Raw genomic sequence first — 23,248 nt, 5'->3', positions numbered from 1 at the left:
CTGTGCATGCTCATCTGTGCCCTCCTGCTGCTGTAGCCGATCCGTGCCCTCCTGCTGCCGGTGCCCCTCTGCGCCCTCCTGCTGCTGGATCCCCTCTGTGCCCTGCTGCTGCTGGTGTCCATGAGCCCTCCTGCTGCTGGCGCCCCTCCCTGCCCTCCTGCTGCTGGCGCCCCTCCCTGCCCTCCTGCTGCTGGTTCCCCTCCCTGCCCTCCAGCTGCAGGTTCCTCTCCCTGCCCTCCTGCTGCTGGTCCCCTACTGCACCCACTTGCTCCTGGTACCTCTCTGCCCTCCTACTGTTGGTGCCCCTCCCTGCCCTTTTGCTTCTGGTGAAAAGGTTATTTACATATCATTGACCCTGACCTCTACCAGTTTGGCCACTCAGACTTACGGCATTGCTAGTGATCTTGTTGCCCAGAGCTGGAGCTGAGGGTGGGGATTGTCTTAGGTGAGGTCACCTCTATTTTCTCTACCTATCGGACAGCCACCATCATAATTCTGAGCTGCCTACTTGTTTCCACTCTGCATTATGACTAGCCACTGATGCTGCAGAGGAGGGTACAGAAAACATGCATCACTGTAGGCCATGTTATCATGAAACCGGGAATAGAAACAAAATGTACCAATAACATAATTGGTACAATTGGGTACAGGTTGGGCAGCGAAGGTGACAAATTGAAGTGTGTGCAGATAAAGGCGGTCCTTCAGATATGATGACCGATTGTCAGTACCTTGCGCATGTGCAGTAAGAGTCGGCTAGGAGGGATGCAGGACTGCATCAGACTGTTAGTGATTGATGCCAGTTGGGGTCAGCCTCTGTTTCTCTAGGAGGGTATGGTTAGGATTTAGCACTAGTGGGAGGGTTAGGGTTAAGATCTAGGGGGAGGGTTAGGGTTAAGCACTAGGGGGAGGGTTAGGGTTGAGCACTAGGAGGAGGGTTAGGGTTGGGCACTACGGGGAGGGTTAAGGTTGAGCACACGGGGGAGAGTTAGCGTTAAGTACTAAGGGGAGGGTTAGGTTTGAGCCCTAGGGGGAGGGTTAGGGTGAGGCTGTGGGAGGGGCGGTAAGGGCTAGGCACCAGGGGGAGGGTTAAGGGATAGGCACTCTGGTGAGGATAGGGTAAGGCTGTGGGAGGAGAGGTTAGGGTTGAGCACTAGAGGGACAGTTAGGGTTGAGAACTAGAGGGATAGTTTGGGGTGAGCACTAGGAGGAGGGTTAGGGTTGAGCACTGGGGGAGGGTTAAGGTTGAGCACTAGGAGGAGGGTTAGGGTTGAGCACTAGGAGGAGAGTTAGGGTTGAGTACTAGGGGGAGGGTTAGGGTTAAGCACTAGGGGAGGGTTAGGGTGAGGCTGTGGGAGGGGCGGTAAGGGCTAGGCACCAGGAGGAGGGTTAAGGGTCAGGCACTAGGGAGAGGATAGGGTAAGGCTGCGGGAGGGGAGGTTAGGGTTAGGCACTAGGGGAGGGTTAGGGGTTAGGTATTCTGACCGCTGCTGTAGTTATCATCAGCTGACCACAGGACCCAGAAGATATTGCTGGAACTGTTGGACCAGGTAAGTCTAGATTACCAGGGATGTATCGTCCACATTCTAATTATGCCAAAATTTCACGTGCTGTCATGATAAATGTCGACCTGGTCAATTTTAACATTCTGAGCATGTCAGCATTATGAAAGTCGACAAATTATACCACACCTATGTAGAGTACATCAAGTTACATTTAATGGTACTCACCAATGCCATATTTGGAAACAGAGCATATGTCATAAAGGTCCGCTCCTGGCTCAGCATATACATATATATGGGGTTTATAATTTGGGAGTTGGTTCTAAAGATAAGAATTACATGAATGAAAGCAAGTTTGGCCATAATTAATATTCCTTTAAAGCAGCAATCCCATGGGAAAATATATATATATTTTTTAAACATTAGGCAATGTGAAAAGCTAAAAAAAAAATCAAGATTAAGAAATAAACATTCTTCTTCAGCCTGCTATTGATTATTTTTAATTGTGATTGCCATGGCAACCACAGTCACAATGTACATTATGGGACAGATTTAAATACCTGCAGTGTTTACTGCATTGGGTAAAGCTTACATTTTAACACCCCAAGCTATTACATTTTTCTACATTAGGACCCAACACCATAGCGGCAAAATGGTGAAATGCACGGGACAACAAAGAAGGGGCGGAGCTAAACAATGCAATTTACACGTCATTTAGCACTGATTGAAAATGGAGCAGGATTACCTGTATTTTTTTCCACATTCTGCCCGTGCTTACAATTTTTTTTTCCTATATGTGGAATTACTGCTTTAAGATCCAGTTTCAAAGTAATGATTGACAAAAAAATATAAATCAAGAAGCTGGGTGCCCCTCAGGGTCCGGTTTACCTGTATGTGATGGCAAACATGCATTTCCAGGTGCCGGTCTACCCCGCTGACAATCAAGCAGACCCCCATGTTAGACGTGGTGTTGTGTAAATCCAGTATCATATCAAAAGCATTTGGGCTTCCTCTGGGACCAAGTACAAGGTTGAGCTCTTTGGCCCTTTTCACTTCATACGGGTCATCTTGTAACTCTGTGGACCTAGAGAAAGGGTTTAATGGTTATGTTTATGAGACGTTACAGAAAATGAGAGCGCCAATGGCAGCAACCAGAGTGGAGTAAAATAGTTATACTCAGTGGTGGCTCCAGAGGGGTGGGGCTGCAGCACAGATCATAATTCAAATGGGGAAGCCACACCCACCACCACCAACTGCCTGACTGACTCACTGGCAGTAGGCGTGGCTTCCTTATTTGAATTTTGAACTGTGCCGCCCTGCAAAAATATGCTCTTCTCTGCAGGGCTGACCCATAGGTTTGCAGGGCTGTCTGCTTCATTCCGGGCATAACTATCTGCTAGCATCTGCTCCGGGTAGCAGGGCACATCTTACAGCCCCACTCACACAGCCTGACTACCATTCATACAATCCAGCCCCAGCCTGGGGCTGTTTTTTTCTTCTTTTCAGGCCAATGTTTTTTTTTTTTTTTTATGTTATTGAGGGACAATATGTTTTCTTTTTTTCTCCTGTGAGGGCTGAGAATATATATATATATATATATATATATATATATATATATATATATATATATATATATATATATATATATTCCTGTGGTTGTCAATTTTTTCTTTTTTTCCTGTGGGTGCCAATGTGTCTGTTCTTTTCCTGTGAGGCTCAATATGTTTTTTTTTTCCCTGTGTGTGCACTATGGGCATGAATGTGTTTTCTGTACTTTTCCTTTGAGGGACTATATTTATGGGGCCAATGCATTTGTTTCTTCCCATACAGGGACAATATGTGTGCTATTTGCCCTGTGCAGGCCAAAGCTTTGTGTATGTGTGTCCTACTTGGCCGGAATGGCTGGGAGAATCTTGGAAATTGGGTCCACCTCCCGGCCCTCCAGGAAGGTGGACAAGTCTCCTGGGAAGTTTGTACGTTTCAATGGTGCACACAGAAAGTCTTCCACTCAATACAAAAAAATGTTTGAGAGTTAATAAAATGATTATATCACTATATAACAGATGTGTAGGTGTGGCACAGATTGACCAATAACAGACTCTGGGACAATTAGTAACTATGTATATATATGGTTGCATGCACTAGTTATACAATACAGAGGCCGGGTCCATGTATTGTGGCCATTCCTACAGAAGGAGGTATTGGTATTAACTGTGACTGTCCCCCCTGCCTGGTGCTGCACTGCTCAGCAGTGTGCCCATCCCTATAGCTTCTGTGCCCACCCCTATAACTGTGTGCCCAGTGTGCCCATCCCTATAACTGTGTGCCCATCCCTATAACTGTGTGCCCAGTGTGCCCATCCCTATAACTGTGTGCCCATCCCTATAACTGTGTGCCCAGTGTGCCCATCCCTATAACTGTGTGCCCTCCCCTATAACTGTGTGACCAGTGTGCCCACCCCAATAACTGTGTGCCCTCCCCTATAACTGTGTGCCCAGTCTGCCCATCCCTATAACTGTGTGCCCATCCATATAACTGTGTGCCCAGTCTGCCCATCCCTATAACTGTGTGCCCAGTGTGCCCATCCCTATAACTGTGTGCCCATCCCTATAACTGTGTGCCCAGTGTGCCCATCCCTATAACTGTGTGCCCTCCCCTATAACTGTGTGACCAGTGTGCCCACCCCAATAACTGTGTGCCCTCCCCTATAACTGTGTGCCCAGTCTGCCCATCCCTATAACTGTGTGCCCATCCATATAACTGTGTGCCCAGTCTGCCCATCCCTATAACTGTGTGCCCAGTGTGCCCACCCCTATAACTGTGTGCCCAGTCTGCCCATCCCTATAACTGTGTGCCCATCCCCATAACTGTGTGACCAGTGTGCCCACCCCTATAACTGTGTGCCCACCCCTATAACTGTGTGCCCACCCCTATAACTGTGTGCCCATCCTTATAACTGTGTGCCCATCCCTATAACTGTGCCCAGTGTGCCCATCCCTATAACTGTGCCCAGTGTGCCCACCCCTATAACTGTGTGCCCAGTGCTCCCGTCCCTATAACTGTGCCCAGTGCTCCCGTCCCTATAACTGTGTGCCCAGTGCTCCCGTCCCTATAACTGTGCCCAGTGCTCCCGTCCCTATAACTGTGTGCCCAGTGTGCCCGTCCCTATGACTGTGCGATGAGGGTGTCTGTGCAGTTAGCAGCGTGGCACCCGTGGCAGTGTACAGTGGCACTGGTCAGACTGCTGTAATACAGGAGCATCCCGGAATGTTTGGCAGCAGGTCACCACTAACCGAGTGGCCCCTGAGGGGTACATTTACTAAGATGGGAGTCCTATTAAAGATGGGATGTTGGCCCATAGCAACCAATCAGATCCTAGTATCTTACAAAAGGTGCTAAATAAATAAGGAGTAGTTTCTGATTGGTTGCCCTGGGCCACATCCCACCTTCAGTAAAACTCCCATTTTAGTAAATGAGCCCCTGTTGCTGTACATAGATTATTAGGCGGGTGGCACATTACTTACGATAAGATGTCGATGGTGAAACATCGGTTCAAGTCCCTTTCGCAGAACCGCACGCAATCGTCAGTGGCCTTCGGATTGGACAAAAGTGGCACGGCAGCGAACGTGTCCTTCACCAGCTCCGAGGAGTCCCTGAGCCAGTGTTTTACCAGATAGACCCCGGACATCTCATTGCCATGCGTGCCCCCAGTCACAGCCACCTGGCGGAGGGGACTGGCAGACACAGTGCTGGGCATACTGGGGAAACAGACAGAATGATGCATTAGTGTCACCTCAGGGTGCGCAGCTGCTGCTGGGATACTGCACCGGCCTGGCCTGCTGCTGCTGGGATACTGCACAGGCCTGGCCTGCTGCTGCTGCTACCACAGGTCACTTACATGTGAGCAGGTCCTGGGCTTTCTCTCAGTGAGATTGATAAGCTCTGGTTCTCATGTTCACTTTATTAACGGTGTCACTCACGTTGGTGGCTTCGGCCTCAGTGTGTGTCTGTTAGACACTCATTGCAGGACAGGTTAATGGATGACACAGGTTTCACGCTCATTACCTTTTAACCCCAGGAATGCTGACTGGAGCAAGGTTCACGTGTGCATTTCAACTGCACAGAATTACAGGTGATAGGGTGAGCCCCTCCCCGCACATTCATCCCATTGCCTGACCTCACACTCACTCTCTGACCTCCCAGACAATGCAGTCATATGACCGGTGCAACCTGAAATGTCACCACATTAACCCCCTACGCACCAGAGCTCCTACATACATTTATTTATTTTATTTATTAACAGTTTCTTATATAGCGCACACATATTCTGCAGCGCTGTACAGAAAATATATGAACAGTCACATCAGTCCCTGCCCCAGTGGACTGATGTGTATTCCCTACCACATATACACGCACACACAGACATTCTAGTGTTCATTTGTTGGGAGACAATTAGCCTACCAGTATATTTTGGGATTGTGGGAGGAAACCGGAGTACCCGGAGGAAACCCATGCAAGCACGGGGAGAATATACAAACTCCACACCTTTCTGGCCATGGTGGGACTTGAACCCATAACCTCAGTGCTGTGAGACAGTAATCCTAACCATTACACCGTCCATATTTATAATATTACTACATTATTAATCTATATATGTATAATCGATGTGTGTATGTGTGTGTGTTCCCTATGGACTCCAAAACGGCATGACCGATTTTGATGAAATTTTTAGGCAATCTTCAGATTAGCCCAGCGGGTGATCCTGTGAAGTTTGGTAGCGATCAGATCAACAGAATTTTACATTTTTTGGCAATTTTCATCAAAGTTGTGCAACGTAACCAGATTGACCATCAAAAAATTGTCACCAAATTTAATCGAGGCAACAATCATCGGTGGCAAATTCAAAGGCGAAGATGTACTGATTCCACGCATACTGATGATTTCCAACGATTAACGCTGGCCTTAAGACAAATGAATAAAATAAATATAATTTCCCATTTGCCTTAAATACATGTGGTTTTTTTTTTTCTTGGGAGTAGCAAGGCACTGTACCTATAGATATCTGCTAAAACTTCGTCACATGACCACCCCCATCCATCCACCAGAAGTCATCTGGCTATAGATAATTAGTGCCATTGGACTCTGTGTGTGTCTCGACCCTCATTAGATAACAGGCACCACAGGACCCAGGTGGGGAGGAGGATAAAGCTGGCATCTGCGTGTCATTGCAGCTCTCTCTAAACCCTCCTATCTCTCCATCTCTATCAGTAGCTCATGAAACCTAATGCTCCTGTGCCTCTGTCTGTACTGCATACCGTCCTACCCGATTTCTGGCTGACTCGTTCTGCTGCTGCATAAGAGGGAAAGCTAGGCTGTAGAGAGGACTGGGAGAGCTGGAGAAAACTAAGGAACTAATAGTGGACTTGAGCACAAAGCAGGAGAAAAACTACCAGCCACTGACCATCAACGGGACCCCAGTGGAGAGAGTAGACAGTTTCAGGTACCTGGGTGTCTACATCACGCAGGACCTGACATGGTCCTGCCATGTTAACTCCCTGGAGAAGAAGGCCCGGCAACGTCTTTATCATCTTAGACGGCTGAAGGACTTTAGACTATCCTCAAGGGTACTAAATAATTTCTATGCCTGCACCATTGAGACCATCCTGACAGGAAATATCACAGCCTGGTTTGGGAACAGCACCAAAAAGGACAGGCAAGCTCTCCAGAGGGTTGTGCGATCGGCAGAGCGTACCATCCATATTGAGCTTCCAGATCTGGACACTATATACAAGCGATGCTGGACCAAAGCCAGGAAGATAATGAAGGACCTCAGCCATCCCAACAATGGACTCTTCTCCCTATTGCGATCAGGGAAACGCTACCGCTCATTGAAGGCAAACACAGAGCGAATGTGAAGGAGCTTCTTCCCGCAGGCCATTAGAGCCCTCAACCAGACCTCCTAATACTGGGACTTTCCTTCCTTCTACTAGACCTACCCCACACAATCTCTCTCTCTTCACTCTTCCTCAGCCAATCTACTTATTCTAACGTAAAGTAGGACAGTTGTATAAGCATTTCACTACATATTGTACTAGGTATGACTTGTATGTGACAAATAATATTTGATTTGATTTGGAGTGTTCAGAACTGCTGCAGCACAGGGGGATGTAACTACAACTGTACACTTAAACTAGGTCATATACATAAAGAATAGTATATCACATTCATAGGCATTTTATTTATACTTTAACAATTACCAGCAACTCAGATAGTAGATTATTTTTAATGAGAATATTTTAATGGACAGTAAAAGTCCCTGTGAAACTATTGTGCGGTGTAATGTGAATAAGGGGTATCACTGTGTGACATAACTTGTACAAGTTGCACTTCTGTGTAGCATTACATGAGCAAGGGGTACTACTGTGTGGTATAACATGTATAAGGGACACTACTGTGTGGCATAACATGTATAATGGACACTACTGTGTGGCATAACATGAACAAGAGGCACTACTGTGTGGCATAACTTGTATAAGGACACTACTGTGTGGCATACTGTGTATAAGGGGGCTACTGTGTGGCATAACATGTATAAGGGACACTACTGTGTGGCATAACATGAACAAGGGGCACTACTGTGTGGCATACTGTGTATAAGGGGCACTACTGTGTGGCATACTGTGTATAAGGGGGGCTACTGTTTGGTAGATACTGTAACTCAGGCTCTGAATGGAGGCAGTCCCTGCAATGTGCTGAGCCGGGTGCCAGACGGTCTGTGCATGTGCGGTTAGCGCGAACCTCTGGCCGACCCCTTCCGGGCAGCAGTGGGGGCCATAGCCCATGCGCCACCGCCATCTCAGAATGTTGATACATCGTGCAGCTTCGCATCCCCATAATAAAGGAATGTGGATGTGGGCGGCGGCGGTGCAGGAGGGATCGCAGCAGGGACCAGAGATGCCTGCTGCAGTGCCTCCTACATACATTAAAGTGATACCTAATATTTGCGGCTAATCGATTTATCCGCAAATATTGAATGATAACTGGGCCCCTATAAGACATAATACAGCCCAGCATTAATTTCCTAATAAAACATGGCCCGGAACCACATTTCTCTCAACAAATGAATTCATACTGCGCCACTGCACTAGTGTCAGATACTCACTGACAGTCATTAGGTCGACACCATTAGATCGACATGGGAAAATGTCGACATGGGTCTAGGTTGACATGGGAAAAGGTTGACATGGAAAAGGTCATTAGTTGGACAGGTCGTTAGTTCGACAGGTCATTAGTTTGACAATGTCTAGGTCGACAGTGAAAAGGTCGACATGGGTTTTTTTTTACTGTTTTTTTTTTTTTCCTAAATCTCAACAAAGTTGACATGGACACAGTTTAAAGTGCACCGCAACCCCTCGCATAGCTCGCTGTTCTCGCTATGCGTCGGGCACGGTGCCTCGCTGCGCTCGGCACACTATGTTATTCTCCAACCACGCCCTAGTGGATGGTAGGGCATGAAATACCCCCTGTCGGCACATGTCGGCTAAAAAAAAACAGTGAAAAACCCCATGTCGACCTTTTGACTATCGATCTAGACAATGTTGAACTAACGACCTGTCGAATTAATGACCTTTCTCCCTAGAACCATGTCGACCTAGACCCATGTTGACCTTTTCCCATGTCGACCTAATGGTGTTGACCTAATGACTGTCGACCATCCTGCTGTAGACCAAATGACAGCATCCCGGGTGGACAGTATAAATGATGACATACATTAGGTCGACCACTAAGGAGGATTATATTCTAATAGACAGCCTTTACTACTAATCATATCATCATCCACATCATTACAGCGACTTTACCGAATGCATGTCATTCTACAAACCCCATCATGAACAGTGACGATATTTAATTTCAAACAAATAAATGTCCACATGTTTTTTTATTATTGTGTTTCATGATTATTTGATCATTGTTATGTACATCTCTTTATACATTCATTTGATTAAATTGCTCTCTATTTTAGCACAGTCTCGTTTACATTTCATGCGATAGTTTCATGTGGTACAAGTACATGCCGCCCAACATTGGACTGCATCGTGGAGGGACACTTCCCGCGAGGCCACGCCCCCCGTCTTCGCCACTGTGGAGACATGGCTAGCGGCTCTGGGAGCTGCTGGCTGTGTCTCCAGTCCCTCAGGCTGCAGGAATAGATGCTGTGCGCATGTGCGCAGCATCTATTCATGGGCATTTTTCAATCACGGAATTCGGGATTGGCTTCCCTAATATAAAAAACCCGCCTTGGCCGCCCTGCATATTTACTTACAGATGCGTGGTGCGGCCGGGAGCCGGGTGGGTGGGAGATGGAGCAGGGTGGGAGGACTAGCTGGGTTGATGGTGAGAGGGCTGATCTGTTGCTGGGCGCCGGCGCTCTGGTCTGGTCTGTTGTTAGGTGGGTGTTCGGGCCGGGGACAGCATGAAGGCAGCCTGTGCAGCTTGACCTCTGATGTCGGCATGCTACGCAGAGCCGAGCTGCCCAGGACGGGAGAAGCCAGGCAGCTGCTGAGCACCCGCTCAGACGCTGCCCAGCATTAGACTGCGCATGCGCAGTCTAATCCCAAAATCCCGGGATTGAAATCCCGGGATCCCGCCTATCCTGATCCCGGGATTGGTCACCCAAGTACCTACAATAGACTGCCACTTAAATAAAAGACCTATTGCTATATATCCATTATTCAATATTGTTTTCCTGAATTGCTCAAGTATCCAGTGTTTAAAAGTCTCCCCCACAATTTTTGGGATACGGTCATTAGGTCTACAACAACTAAGTCATTGGGTCGACAGCCAGCAAGGTCGACATGGGGTTTTTCTCGGTTTTTTTTTAGCCATGTGCCGACAGGCGGTATTTCATGCCATTCCATCCACTAGGGCGTGGTGGGAGAATAAAATAGTGTGCCGGGCATAGCGAGGCACCGTGACCGAAGCACAGTGGGCGATGCAAGGGGACGCGGTGCCATTCAAATTGTGTCCATGTCGAAAGTGTCAACGTTCGGGTCAAAAAATCAGTGAAAAACCCCATGTTGATCTTTTGACTGTTGACCTAGACCATGTCGACGTAATGCTTGTCGGGTGTGGATCGAATTGACGACCCAACAGTCATTAGGTCGACAGGGTTCTAGGTCAACATGGGTGAAGATCGACAGGTGTCTAGGTCGACATGGGACAAGGTCAACATGGGTTTAGGTAGACAAATGCATTAGGTTGACATGGGTTAGGTCAACATGATTTTTTTTCTTTGAATGTCGACACAGTTGGAAGTCAACCACAGCCTGTCGCATCGCTCGCTTTGCTCGTGAGGCTTCGGGCACGGTGCCTCGCTGCGCTCGGCACACTATTTTATTCTCCCTCCACACCCTAGTGGATGGAATGGCATGAAATACCACCTGTCGTCACATGTCGGCTAAAAAAACTGTGAAAAAAACCATGTCGACCTAACGCATTTGTCGACCTAAAACCATGTTGACCTTGTCCCATGTCGACTTAGACACCGGTCGACCTTCATCCATGTCGACCTAGAACCCTGTCGACCTTGTTCCCTGTCGACCCTAATGACTGTCGACCAGCTGCGTCGACAATACGACCGTATCCCATGCTTGTCGACCTAGTTGTTGTAGATCAAATGATTCCAACCCCAATTTTATTGGGTTCCATTGCACAGCGACCAATCAGCGCTCGCCGCTCAGCCACACGCCCTTTTTCCTATCTTCCCATAGTCCAAATTTGGCCTTCTGCGGCCAGAATAAAAGTCAGTAAATACTGACTTTTATTAGTGAGGTGGGGTGCATCTGCTTGCATGCTAGAAAACACGGGCAGTGGTGAAATACCCATAGGGGTGGCACTGTAGGGTTAGCAGCAGCGGTGGCACCAGAGGGGAGGGGCTTGCAGGACAGTCCAGTATTCATATATTGGACCAACTGCCGCCCCAACCACTGCAACACCTCTCCAGCCAGGCTCACTAGCAGTTGGTGGGACTCCCCTATATATAGATTACATAGACATTATCATGGTACACCGCTGTACTATAATAATATACATGCACAGACCATAATATGCCCAGCAGAGACCATGTGGGAATGACATCAGCTGCTGCTCTCTCTGTGATGTCACTGATGGTCCGGAGGCCTGTAACCCACTCATACTACAGCACTGGTGATGGGAACAAGATGACCATCTATCTCCTGCTAGCTATCCCAATTATCAGCGGGCTGCTCGCTCCAGTCACCCATGGATATAAGGCGAAAAGTGAGTCCTAGTATACAGAGAAATTATATTCCAGTTATTACCTATAATTATTATTATTTTTTGTAGTTAATGCCATTATTGACACATATAACAGATTCACTTTATTCTATAAAACATGTTCATATGCTGGGAGGTGTGACTTTATATAGCTCGGGCTACTATCTGTATATATTCTCTCTCTCTTAGGCTGTGGGCTGCGCCCCCTGGTGGAGAACTATGGCAGCATGCGGATCGTCGGGGGAGTGGATGCTCAGCCAGGAGCTTGGCCGTGGTTGGTGAGCATACAGGTCCCTTCTCGCACCGGCCATCGACACTCATGTGGCGGGACGCTTGTCAGTGAATTGTGGGTAATGACAGCGGCTCACTGCTTCAAAGCCATGCAGAGGTGAGAAAAGGTTATTATTATTAAAATAATAATAATAAGGGCATAAATTATGTTATATATATTGATGTATATATTATACAGTACTTCAGAAATATGCGGATTAATGATTATGGCCTGATGATCCCAGTGATTGACCAATCAGATCCACGCACACCGTACTTGCCTAATTTTAAAAACTAGTTTCAGGGTGATTATAGAATCAGCATGATGTGCTGTTGAGGGGGCGTGTCCTGTTGCATGTAAGGGCGTGTCTATCTCCATATAAGGGCGGATATGTGCTTAAATGCTTGAGATATTTCTATATAACGTTATTAACTATATATTTTGGGGAAATTAGCAGGTATAGATAATAACATTGCTGCCTGGATTAATTAGTTTAATTTGTTTGAAACTATGTTCTGTGATATTTATTTTTTTCTCACTCCGCTTAATATACGTGATAATAAATGTGATTTCTATGCATACATTAAAAACGCGATTTATCATTGTGTAAATTCTTTCTAGTATGATCGTCTCTTGGTAAAAAAAAAAAAAAGATTTTAAAACTTTGTACTGTCCTTATTGTGTGTTTAGACTAGATGGGCCAAGTGGTTACCTGCTGTCGAGACTAACACTGCCTAAGGCTCCTTTCACACACACCAGCAGCCGCCAGGTGGCGAAACCCCGCACGGCCAAGAAGCCGTGCCGCACACAGGAGTTTACAATGGTCGGGATGGCCACAGCACGGCAGGCGTCCTTTCCGGCGGTGGGATCCGGCTGCAACCGGTGTGAATGGATGCACTCCTGTCCATTATTAACTACTGTGCACGGCACAGCTTTTGTCCGTGCGGGGTTTCGCCACCTGGCGGCTGCCGGTGTATGTGAAAGGGGCCTAAGACTCTGCCCGCCACCCGTCCCAATGCGCCCCCCCTGTCGCCGATTCTACTCGGTAACATGCAAGGGGATGTTTAACGAAAACACATCCCCTTGCCTACCTCCGCAGCAGGAGAAATCATTCGATGGTCCCTGACCATCGATTGGTTTCTCCTGGCTTCACAAATAAAACTGAACTGACTTTTATTTGCGGCTGCTGGGATGAGGACGGGGCGGGCAGCTGACGACCTGTGACCTTAGCCGCCCGCCCTCGGCAGGCATTGGTCCGCCCGTGTACCCATGGGAACGCCCAGCGTTTTAATGTGAACGCCCATGAAACAAGGGGACGTGCACAGGTACATAATACATCATGTGCATAGGAAGAGCCCCAAACATCGGAACGGGGCCTAATTCGCCCTGTTCTGAGTCAATTAGAATCAGGGCCTGAGAGGGGTTTGCAAACCACCGCCCTTGCAAATTCCTTGGTGGTACCCTGGCTGGGAGCAAATAATCTGGGTGATTTGCTTTATTATGCAAGGCAGCAGGAGATAAGAGCTTCAAATGGGACTCTCCCGCAGGGTGGGCGTGGCTCTGACACACGCACACCCCGATTATCCTATGGTGTTGCTCTGTATTACCAGGATAAACCATTTCTCAGCACTATGGGGGAAATTTGCTAAGATGTGTATTCTACTTCACATGTGATGTGATTTTGGGCAACCAATCAGGTCCGATCTACTATCTTCTAGAGGGTGCTAAATAAATTACATGGTGTAATGGTACGTGTTGGTGCACCTTTTAATCAAACAACAATAACTCATTGAACCAATGTCTGCCATGTTGTGTCCCCCTGTGAAGGTATGTGGACAAGTGGAGGATTGTGGTGGGTGGATTCCAGTTGTCAGAGTTATCCAGCGATGTCCAGATACGAACTATCAAGTCCTACGTCCAGCATGAGGAATACAACCCGCGTACAGAGGCCAATGACGTTGCAATGATTGAGCTGAACTCCCCGGTGAAGTTTGACGACTACGCCCAGCCGGCATGTCTGCCGACGGCGACCCTGAACATCACCTTCCTGCATCCATGCTACATTAGCGGCTGGGGAGTCATGGCGGAGAACAGTGAGTAACTCCTGCTATGTTCTGCTGCTGGGGAAACGAGTTAGGGATATACAGTATGTACCTGTTAGGGTTCAAGGGGGTCTATTCATTAATCAGTGAAAAGACTTGGGAAGTGAGCCAATGGAGAAGTTGCCCACGGCAACCAATCAGCTGCTATGTACTATTTTATAACAGGCACTTGATACATGTTACCTCAGTTGTGATTGTGACAAGGAATCACATACACTGGATGGAAATAAAGTCTGGCTCGTTATTGTAGCAGGTAGACAGCACTGAAGGTTAACAGCTTGGCAATTCTCAATTTGCGGGTAATACTCCAGAGATCCCTAGTCTATTCCTCACATTCCTCCAGCCTATTGCCCAGCCACTAAAAGGCACTGGGTATCCTGACCCTCTGCTCTGGACAAACATATATCAGGAAACGTCAAGTTTTTAATAAGCAGGCAGTGATTAATGTTAGATCATTAGGAAACCCCGGACTGGATCTAACCAGTCCTACTGCCGCTGCTGTAAAGCTTGATCCCACATGGATCTGGGCTCACCTGAACAGCACTGGCCACACCCCTACAGCACTGGCCACACCCAGTGGTGCTGAGAGGAGCCTGAGTTTGATGGAGGGCATGGGTCCCCCCTCCCCCGCTGCAGAAAGGTGGGCAGCGGGAGTGCGGCTGCAGCACAGCCTTTCTCCCCAGCGCGCTGTGCTCAGAGTAGGAGAGAGGCAGCTGCAGTGGCTGCCTGTCCTCTCTCACTGAGTCCCACCCACCAGAAAATCTGATTGGTTGCTAGGGGTAATATCACCTTTTCTCATCTTTAGAAGCTTTAGTAAATGTAGCCCTTTAGTGTACAGTGATCCTCTCACCGTCTCCCCGTCTCCGCAGGTGTACAGACAGCAGATATCCTGCAGGAGGCCAAAGTGAACCTGATAGCACTACAGAAGTGTAACAGCACGAAGTGGTACAGTGGCAGCATCCGGAGGTACAATCTGTGCGCAGGCTATGAGGAAGGCGGGATTGACAGCTGCCAGGTAGGGCACAACTAAAACTAAAATCATTTCTGATAAAGTCAATAAGAAAATATTGAATGCTCTAATTTTATCTTGTTTATGAAAGAATAATGCACATGCTGCTATTCCTACCAGAACTTTTATATATATATATATATATATATATATATATAAAACAGTATATAGGGCGAGATTTACTAACCTATAAGCTATTAGTATCGCAAAAGGAGAGCTCTTGGAAAAAGCCGCCGGCGCTGGGTGAGAGGGTGCCCGCGGGTCCCTCTCACCTCCTACGCCCGGGAGCCTCCTGCTGCAGGGACTCCTGGGCTCCTCCTCCCTGCACCCGGAAGAAGAAGTGCTACTGCTTGGGTGGAGGAGGTCACCGTGTCCGGGCAGCACAGCAGGGCGGCGGGGTCTGGTGCGGGACAGCGGGGGATGCGGTAAGAAGCCCATAGGCTTCTGTAGGGTAACACCAGAAAAAAAAAAAATCTGTGAGGAGAACGGCAAACGTGCACTGCGTGGGGTCCTGAGGACCGAGTTTGAGAACCTGTGGTATAGCGGATCGACCTAGTCTAGTTTGACAATCACGTGGTCGACCGCTAATGCTCAAACACGTCTAGTTAGACGCCTAAACATAGTCGACAACTAAAGCATCTAAAAAGTAAAAGTGTTGAAGTTTCCCATAGCAACCTGTCAGATTCTGTCTACGATTTCTCTACTGCATCCAAGAAAATGACAGACATAATCTGATCTGGTTGCTATCGGCAATATCTCCTCTGTATTCCTAAAATAATAAATGTTTGTAAAATACAATGCATCTGACCTAGAATGTCCGCTACAACCCAAGCTTGTCCCATAGGAAGTATCCAGCACCTGTTAATATTCTCCTTTTTTCCCACAAACCCTTGCAGGGCGACAGCGGGGGACCCCTCATGTGCATGGACAAGGCTACCTCTAAATATCATGTTATCGGAGTGACCAGCTGGGGCCGCGGCTGCGCCCAGTCACACAATCCTGGGGTCTACACCAGCACTAAGTACTTTCTGAAGTGGATTCTGGGTAAAGTGTCACCGTCCCCCAGACAGCCACCTGTCCAGAATGGTGCGGTAACCAAATCACCGGTTACACAGAGATGCATCACCTCCTCCTGCTCTAGCCCTGTATAGCCAGCACAGCACTCCCCATTCTGCTGTGCTCCCATATCGCTATATAAAGTGGTTTCAGCAATACTCTGGGGTTTGTGGTCTGTGATGTGACTGAGCCTGTCTGCAAATATGAAGCAAATTCACAATCGTACCTACAGTAGTGCTAACACATTTTTGTACCACCACCTTCAATTTTTCTATTTACTGCTCATTGAAGCCTCATTTTAAATAGCTTATGACAGTAAAGTACGCAGGGGCTAAATTTATATAGAATGTCACAATCCATTTATCTCGGGGGATGCCCACTTATATTAAGTATCCCTCAAGCAGAGCCGCAACTAGACTATATGGCAACCTGTGCCAGAAAGAAAAACGCTCCCCCGCCCAACAATACCCTTTATTCAATAACACATTTCAATATCCTGCCATACAGAGAGTGGAAGTCTTTTCGAGGGAGACAATGTAATAGCAGATCATATTAATAATTATTTCTGCCCAGTGTTCACTGCTGAAAGAGAGGGAAAGGGGCCACAGTTAAGTTGCAAGTATAGTCAGAAAAATGAGGGAGAAACAAGTTCATTTAAGTCCTAACAGAACTCTCAAAACTGAAAATGGATAAATCAATGGGGCCAGATGGAATACATCCAAGGATACTAAAAAAACTTAAAGGGGAGCTGGTAAAACCATTAACAGAATTATTCAACCAGTCACTAGCTATTGGAGTAAAACAGCAAATTTAGTCCCACTGCACAAAAGTGGAAGCAAGGAAGAGGTAAGAAACTACCGACCAGTGAGCCTTACATCAGTAGTAAGGATATTTAATTGAAACACTCTTAAAACAGAGTTGTATAATATCTCAAAACCAGCAACTTACAGGATCCTAAACAGCATGGGTTTACTGGGGGAAGATCAGGTCAAACAAATCTCACTGTCCCACATCACAGACTGTTAAATAAACTTGAACGCTTGGGATTGGATTCTAAGATGGTTGAATGGATAAGATCTTGCTTGCAGGACAGAGAGTTGTAGCAAATGGAGTACAGTCAAAGGAGGGAAAGGTTACCCCAGGGATCTGTACTTGGACCAGTGCTTTTTAATATTTTTTTGGTGATATTGCAAATGTGCTTTTTTTGCAGATGACACAAAGGTTTACAGCAGGGTAGGGTAAAACAAATGATTGAGGATCTAGGTAGATTAGAGGAATGGTCAAGAGCATGACAACTACACTTTAATGCCAAAAAATGCAAAATCATGCACTTGGGTCTCAAAAATCAAAAGACTGAATATAGTATAAATAGCACTATAATGGAAACTACTGAGGAAGAGAGGGATCTAGGTGTCACTATTTCAGGGGACTTAAAGGCAGGTAGGCAATGTAACAAAGCAATGAAGAAGGCAAGTCAGGGGGGCGTGGCTTGGACTAGCATGTGAGCGGACGCTGGGTCTGTGAGCTCCGCTAGAATCTTTTAAAAAATCCTGCTTTGGAGATCCTGGGCGCTGCCTTCCCCCCCTGTACAGCTCTGTGAGACCCTCCAGACACCTACCAGCGCTCCGGCGCAGTCCAGCGGTGCACAGGTATCCCGGCACGAGACATCCAGGCCGGGCGCGGCGGCGTCTCCCTGACCCCGGCGCCATCTTGGATCCAGACGTCCAGACGATCCAGCTGCCTGCGGCGGTTATCCCGAGGTGTGCTTCACCCGGAACGCTACCTCTAGCCTCCGGGCGGTGACTGCAGTACTGGCCGGGCCCCAGGCGACACCAGCGGAGATCCGGGCGGCTGAGGAGAGACCACGCCAGCCGCGCTGAATAGACGCCACCATCAGACCGCACACGCGGCGGGGAGCTGTGACGGAGGGGACCCCCCCACGGAGGCGCGGAGGCTAGCCAGCCGGTGAGACAAAAACAGGGGTGAGACGGTGGGTGAAGAACTGAGGGTACCAGACGAGGCTCCCCCCTTATATGCCACATACCACCTGAGTAACCTGGGAGTACCTGTAGGAGGGGAGGCCTCAGAGGATTAATACAGCCGCCATTTCCTGACACCCTGAGAAGCTGCACTTTCTCAAGGCAGCCTGCAACAGATATCAGACATAAGCATAGTTGCAGAGGCCCCTATCTGGTCAACACCAAACGCCTTCTACTACTACAGCACTGCACCGATCTGCCCCTCTGTCCTTTGTTGTACACCCCTTTGCCTATCAAGACACAGACTGCACTTTAACTATAGTTAAGGATCCGTCTTGCACCCTTTTAATACCCCAGCTGCTGAACGGGACTGTGGGCTCTGACTGCCAACATTGCCCACTCAGGACACATCACTGCATAAATCAGCTTCAGACCGGGGGTGGTTATCAAGTACAGAGAGGTGAAGAGCCAGCACAGCTCAGTTTTACCCTACTCGCCAAACATGGGTAAGACAGGACATGCTTCGGCAGCTTCTAAGCTTGAAAAATTTGCCAGGGGCTCACAGTCTATCACCCCGCCGCAACCTGAGGACTCCCCGTCCCCACCCGATGGAGACACTGGCTCTGCTTCCGTGGCACCCCCAGCCCAATCCACCCAACAAATCCTTGAGGCGATAGCAGCGTCTGAGCACAGGGTCACAGATAAAATTGGACAAGTCCAGTCAGATATTACCCTGATAAGGCACGACATGCAGAAACTTCGTGAGAGGGTTGGTGAGACGGAACACAGAATATCAGACTTGGAGGACATTGCTACTCCCCTTAAAACCACGGTTGCAGAACTGGCGGCGCAAGTGGACACTGTAAAGGCCAAATTGTCTGATATGGAGGGCCGTCTTAGGCGTAATAATGTGCGTCTGGTGGGTCTTCCCGAGAGGGCCGAGGGACCTGCTCCGGAACAGTTCCTAGAATCCTGGCTGCTCAAGCTTTTTAGACGTGAGGACTTTACCCCACAGTTCTCGGTCGAACGGGCCCACCGCTTACCTTCTAGAGCTCCGCCACCGGGCGCCCCGGCCCGTACATTTATTGCCCGCTTTCTCAACTACAAGGATCGAGACGCCTTGCTACGCCTGGCCAGGACACAAGGCCCACTAAAATTTGAAAATCATACTGTATCGGTCTACCCAGACTTTGCAGTCGAGGTCCAGAAATCAAGATCCCTGTTCATTAACATTAAGAAGCGCCTGAGAGAAAGACAGATCCAATACTCCATGATATTTCCGGCTCGCCTCCGTGTGGTGCATGCGGACACTACTCACTTCTTTAATACAGCCAGAGAGGCTGAGGTGTGGCTGGAACGTATTCCTAGACCACGGGACTGAACTCTTGGATCTCTACCTGATGTAGCTGACACGCAATCCTGTTCTGCTGCAGTGGTAATGTTGTGCAGTATGATTACTAGTTAACATGTCGCAGTAGACAGGAGGGTCTCCACAAATAAATATAACGGATATATGATATATGGTGGGTGGGGATACGCACTTAGGGTATCCAACGATACCAGTACACATTGTCTAGCGGAGCCCATGCAGGTAAATAGCTTGTAGGAATAACTGTTTCCTATACCCTCTTGGGTTCTATCTGTTAGTGCACAATTTCTTTTCTTGTGTAACTTTAGTGTTTGTTAGTTTGGTTTAAGGGAATAGGTATATCTAGTTGGGTAGATATGCAGGGAGGGGGGTTTGCGGGTTTGTTTTGTATAATAGGTTTATTGTGTCTTGGTCTCTATATAAGTGCTGCGAGTAGGTATGTGAACATATTGATGTTTGGGAGGGGATGTGGTCCGGGCCTGGATGGGGGGGCGGATGGGTGGAGAATCTTTTTGCTGGGTCGGGACTGGGGGCCGTTTCTTGGTATAGCAACTGTACATAATAATCTCTTGCAACTAGGTCCATGGCTGGTCACGGGGACGGCTTGAGGTTGCTTAGCTGGAATGTAAGGGGGATGAATCATCGTATTAAACGGGCCTTGGTCTTTAATCAGCTTAAAAGTCACAAAGTGGATATTGCCTGTATCTCAGAAACTCACATCACAGGTAGCAAAACCCTAGCACTGAAGAAGCCGTGGGTGGGCTTTATGTATCACTCAACCTTCTCGAATAATGCTAGAGGGGTCTCTGTTTTAATTAGAAAAACCGTTAATTTTCAACTGGTTCACAGTCAAATTGATCAGTATGGTAGATACGTTTTCTTAAGAGCCTATGTTAACCACAAGCTATTAAATATCCTGGCGGTGTACATACCGCCCCCCTACAACAACGAGGTAATGAAATTAGCTATGTCATTTGTTTCCCTGTCCCCTGGCACCCCAGTGTTATGTTTAGGCGACTTCAACAACTACTTAGATAAACAACTAGATAAATGGAACGAACTGACGCCCCCAAGCATCTTACCTCAGACTCAGCCTACCCCGTTTGCTAGACTGATAGACGAGTTGGGCCTTATAGATATATGGAGAGTGCGGAACCCCCTGACGCGCCACTTTTCATGCCATTCGGCCAGTGTTAATGCCCTATCCAGAATTGACCTCGCTCTTATATCCCCTGACATATCTCCAAAAATCCTGGAGGTTATCTACCTGCAAAGGGGTATCTCCGACCACTCACCGCTGTTGGTGGTGTTGGAGAATCAAGGGACCTCCCCATCTGGTAGCTGGAAGCTCAATCCCTTTTGGTTGACACTACTGAAAGACGACAGGGGTTTGACAGATGACTGGCAGACCTTCGAGACTTGCAATGAATCATACAATGACCCAACTGTAAAACATGACGCCTTTAAGGCATATATGAGAGGGACTTTTATAAAAAAAATAGCCAACATTAAGAAAACTAGCAGGCGGGAAGAGCTCAGGTTGGAGGCAGAATGCAAGTCTAGGGAGGAGAGCTATATTATCTCAAGGACCCCGGCCGACCGCATACTCTGGGATACGTCGAGAGGGCAATGGGCCACCTATCTGCGAGACAAGGCCAAGCGTAAATTATTATTCAATCAACATTCTATGTATGCTCAGGCGGAGGTGGGGGGTAGCTACTTGGCGTACCTTAGTAGGGATGAGAGAGGAGCAGGTACCATTCAGTGTGTCAAAAATAGTAATGGAGAACTTCTGTACTCCACCCCAGAGATAGCACAGGAATTTAAAATATATTATGAAAAATTATATGCCACCAAAGCCAATTATAGCTTGGAACAATTAAGCGGCTATTTAGATAAACTTTCTTTGCCCCAGCTGTCATCCTCCTCGGTTGCGGCCCTGGAGGCCCCGATCTCCCATACTGAGATTGAGACTGCATTGGCGTCCTTCCCTAACAGGAAGGCACCAGGGGGAGACGGCATTCCTATTGAAGTATATAAAAAATATAGAGAACATTTTATTCCCTATCTGTTGAAATTATATAATGCCCTATTCGAGAAGGGAGCTCTCCCCCCCTCTATGAGAGAGGCAACAATTATAGTTATCCTTAAGCCGGGCAAGGACCCCACAGCCCCGGAATCTTATCGTCCTATATCTCTTCTCACCTCAGATATTAAAATACTGGCAAAGATCCTCGCCCTTCGGCTCAACACTGTTATTTCATCGATCATTCACAGTGACCAGACTGGCTTTATGCCTAATAAATCGACCACGCAGAACTTGCGCAGACTCTTTTGTCATCTGCAGAGAGGTGACGTGGCCGGGTCGGGGGCAGTGGTGGTGTCCTTGGACGCCGCCAAGGCCTTTGACTCGGTCGAATGGTCATATCTGTGGGAGGTCATGCGTAGGTTTGCCTTTGGCCCCAACTTTATAAGTTGGGTAAACCTGCTCTATTTCGAGCCCAAAGCTCGGTTATCTGTTAATGGCAGTCTGTCTGACGGGTTTGAGCTGGGAAGAGGGACTAGGCAGGGCTGCCCGCTCTCCCCGACCCTGTTTGCTCTTGCAATAGAGCCACTGGCTTGCCTAATTAGGAATAACTCTGCGATTAGGGGGATACGGGTAGGGGGGCATCCGGATGTTGTAGCATTATATGCAGATGATATGCTGTTGTTTCTGGATGATGCTGGCCCCTCCCTGGCGGCCCTACTTGACACAGTCAATACTTTCGGAGTGTTCTCCGGTTTATTAATCAACTGGGATAAATCCAACATTTTCCCACTCTCAGGTAAAGTACCGGAGCACCCACCGGTCAGCTCCCCCCTACAGTGGACTACCCGCTTTAAATACCTAGGCATCTGGATAACCCCTGTTAGTAAAGACTATGTACTCCATAATATAATCCCAATTACGAGCACTTTTCAAAATAAAATACATGTCTGGAAAAAACTTTCCCTGTCCGTGACCGGCCGAATTAACCTACTTAAAATGTCTATCCAGCCTAAATACCTGTACGCCCTCCAGCATGCTCCTGTATATGTACCTAAAAAAATCTTTACTAAAATTAACAGTTTGATTATTTCCTTTATCTGGGGGAATAGGGCACCAAGGGTGGCTTTCAAAACTCTTACTAGAACCCGTGCTGAGGGTGGGCTAGGCCTTCCAAATCTTCGCTTGTACTATTTGGCATCCCAGTTAGTTCACATTTCGGAGTGGATTAGCGGAAAAGGGGGCTTCACTTTCCCTAACATGTGCGATGAACTTTTGGGGGTAGGTCGTCTCCCGTTGCATTTTCTATTGGCAGATGGCTCAATAAGGGGACTTCCTCCACTATTCAGACAGTGTAGGCTAGTGTGGAAACAGGCCCACGTCATGTTTGACTGGAAAGACATAGATTGTGATGCTCCTCTCTGGGACAACCCCACATTTAATGAGCTTCTTACCATCTCCGATGACAATATATGGCGGAGGGCGGGGGTAATCTCTATACAACAGATATTTGTGGAGGGCACCCTTAAATCCCTTCAACAATTATGTACGGAATTTCATGTGTCGAATAGGGCCTTCTTCAGGTATTTTCAGTTAAGGCACGCGGTACAGACTCAGTTTCATGGCACCACGCCAGTTATG

General features: G+C 47.7%; 2 protein-coding genes across 4 annotated transcripts in view; one reads left to right on the top strand and one right to left on the bottom strand.

Moving 5' to 3' along the window:
- Positions 1–23,248, bottom strand: part of ACY3 (aminoacylase 3) — a 49,587-nt gene that overhangs the window by 4,228 nt on the left and 22,111 nt on the right. Inside the window, exons 1-4 of one of the 3 annotated variants that reach the window (XM_083145883.1) lie at positions 5,398–5,615; positions 5,024–5,257; positions 2,388–2,583; positions 1,728–1,821 (exon numbers count right to left, since the gene is read on the bottom strand). In XM_083145883.1, coding sequence (XP_083002009.1) covers positions 1,728–1,821; positions 2,388–2,583; positions 5,024–5,256 — 523 coding nt within the window. In that variant the 5' untranslated portion in view covers position 5,257; positions 5,398–5,615. Of the gene's footprint in view, positions 1–1,727; positions 1,822–2,387; positions 2,584–5,023; positions 5,258–5,397; positions 5,616–23,248 lie in introns of those variants that run through there. The other 2 variants (XM_083145884.1, XM_083145882.1) reach the window with 2 other exon arrangements.
- Positions 11,486–16,391, top strand: LOC146007486 (acrosin-like). Its single transcript, XM_083145878.1, has 5 exons — positions 11,486–11,798; positions 11,985–12,183; positions 13,894–14,159; positions 15,038–15,183; positions 16,074–16,391. The coding sequence occupies exons 1-5, from the start codon at positions 11,606–11,608 to the stop codon at positions 16,326–16,328; spliced, it is 1,059 nt and encodes a 352-aa protein (XP_083002004.1). The 5' UTR covers positions 11,486–11,605; the 3' UTR covers positions 16,329–16,391.

The sequence above is a fragment of the Crinia signifera genome, chromosome 6 (assembly GCF_055691185.1).
Source record: "Crinia signifera chromosome 6, ASM5569118v1, whole genome shotgun sequence".
Taxonomy (NCBI): Eukaryota; Metazoa; Chordata; class Amphibia; order Anura; family Myobatrachidae; genus Crinia; species Crinia signifera.
Note: the sequence above shows the minus strand (reverse complement) of the source record. Positions and strands in the feature narration are given on the sequence as shown.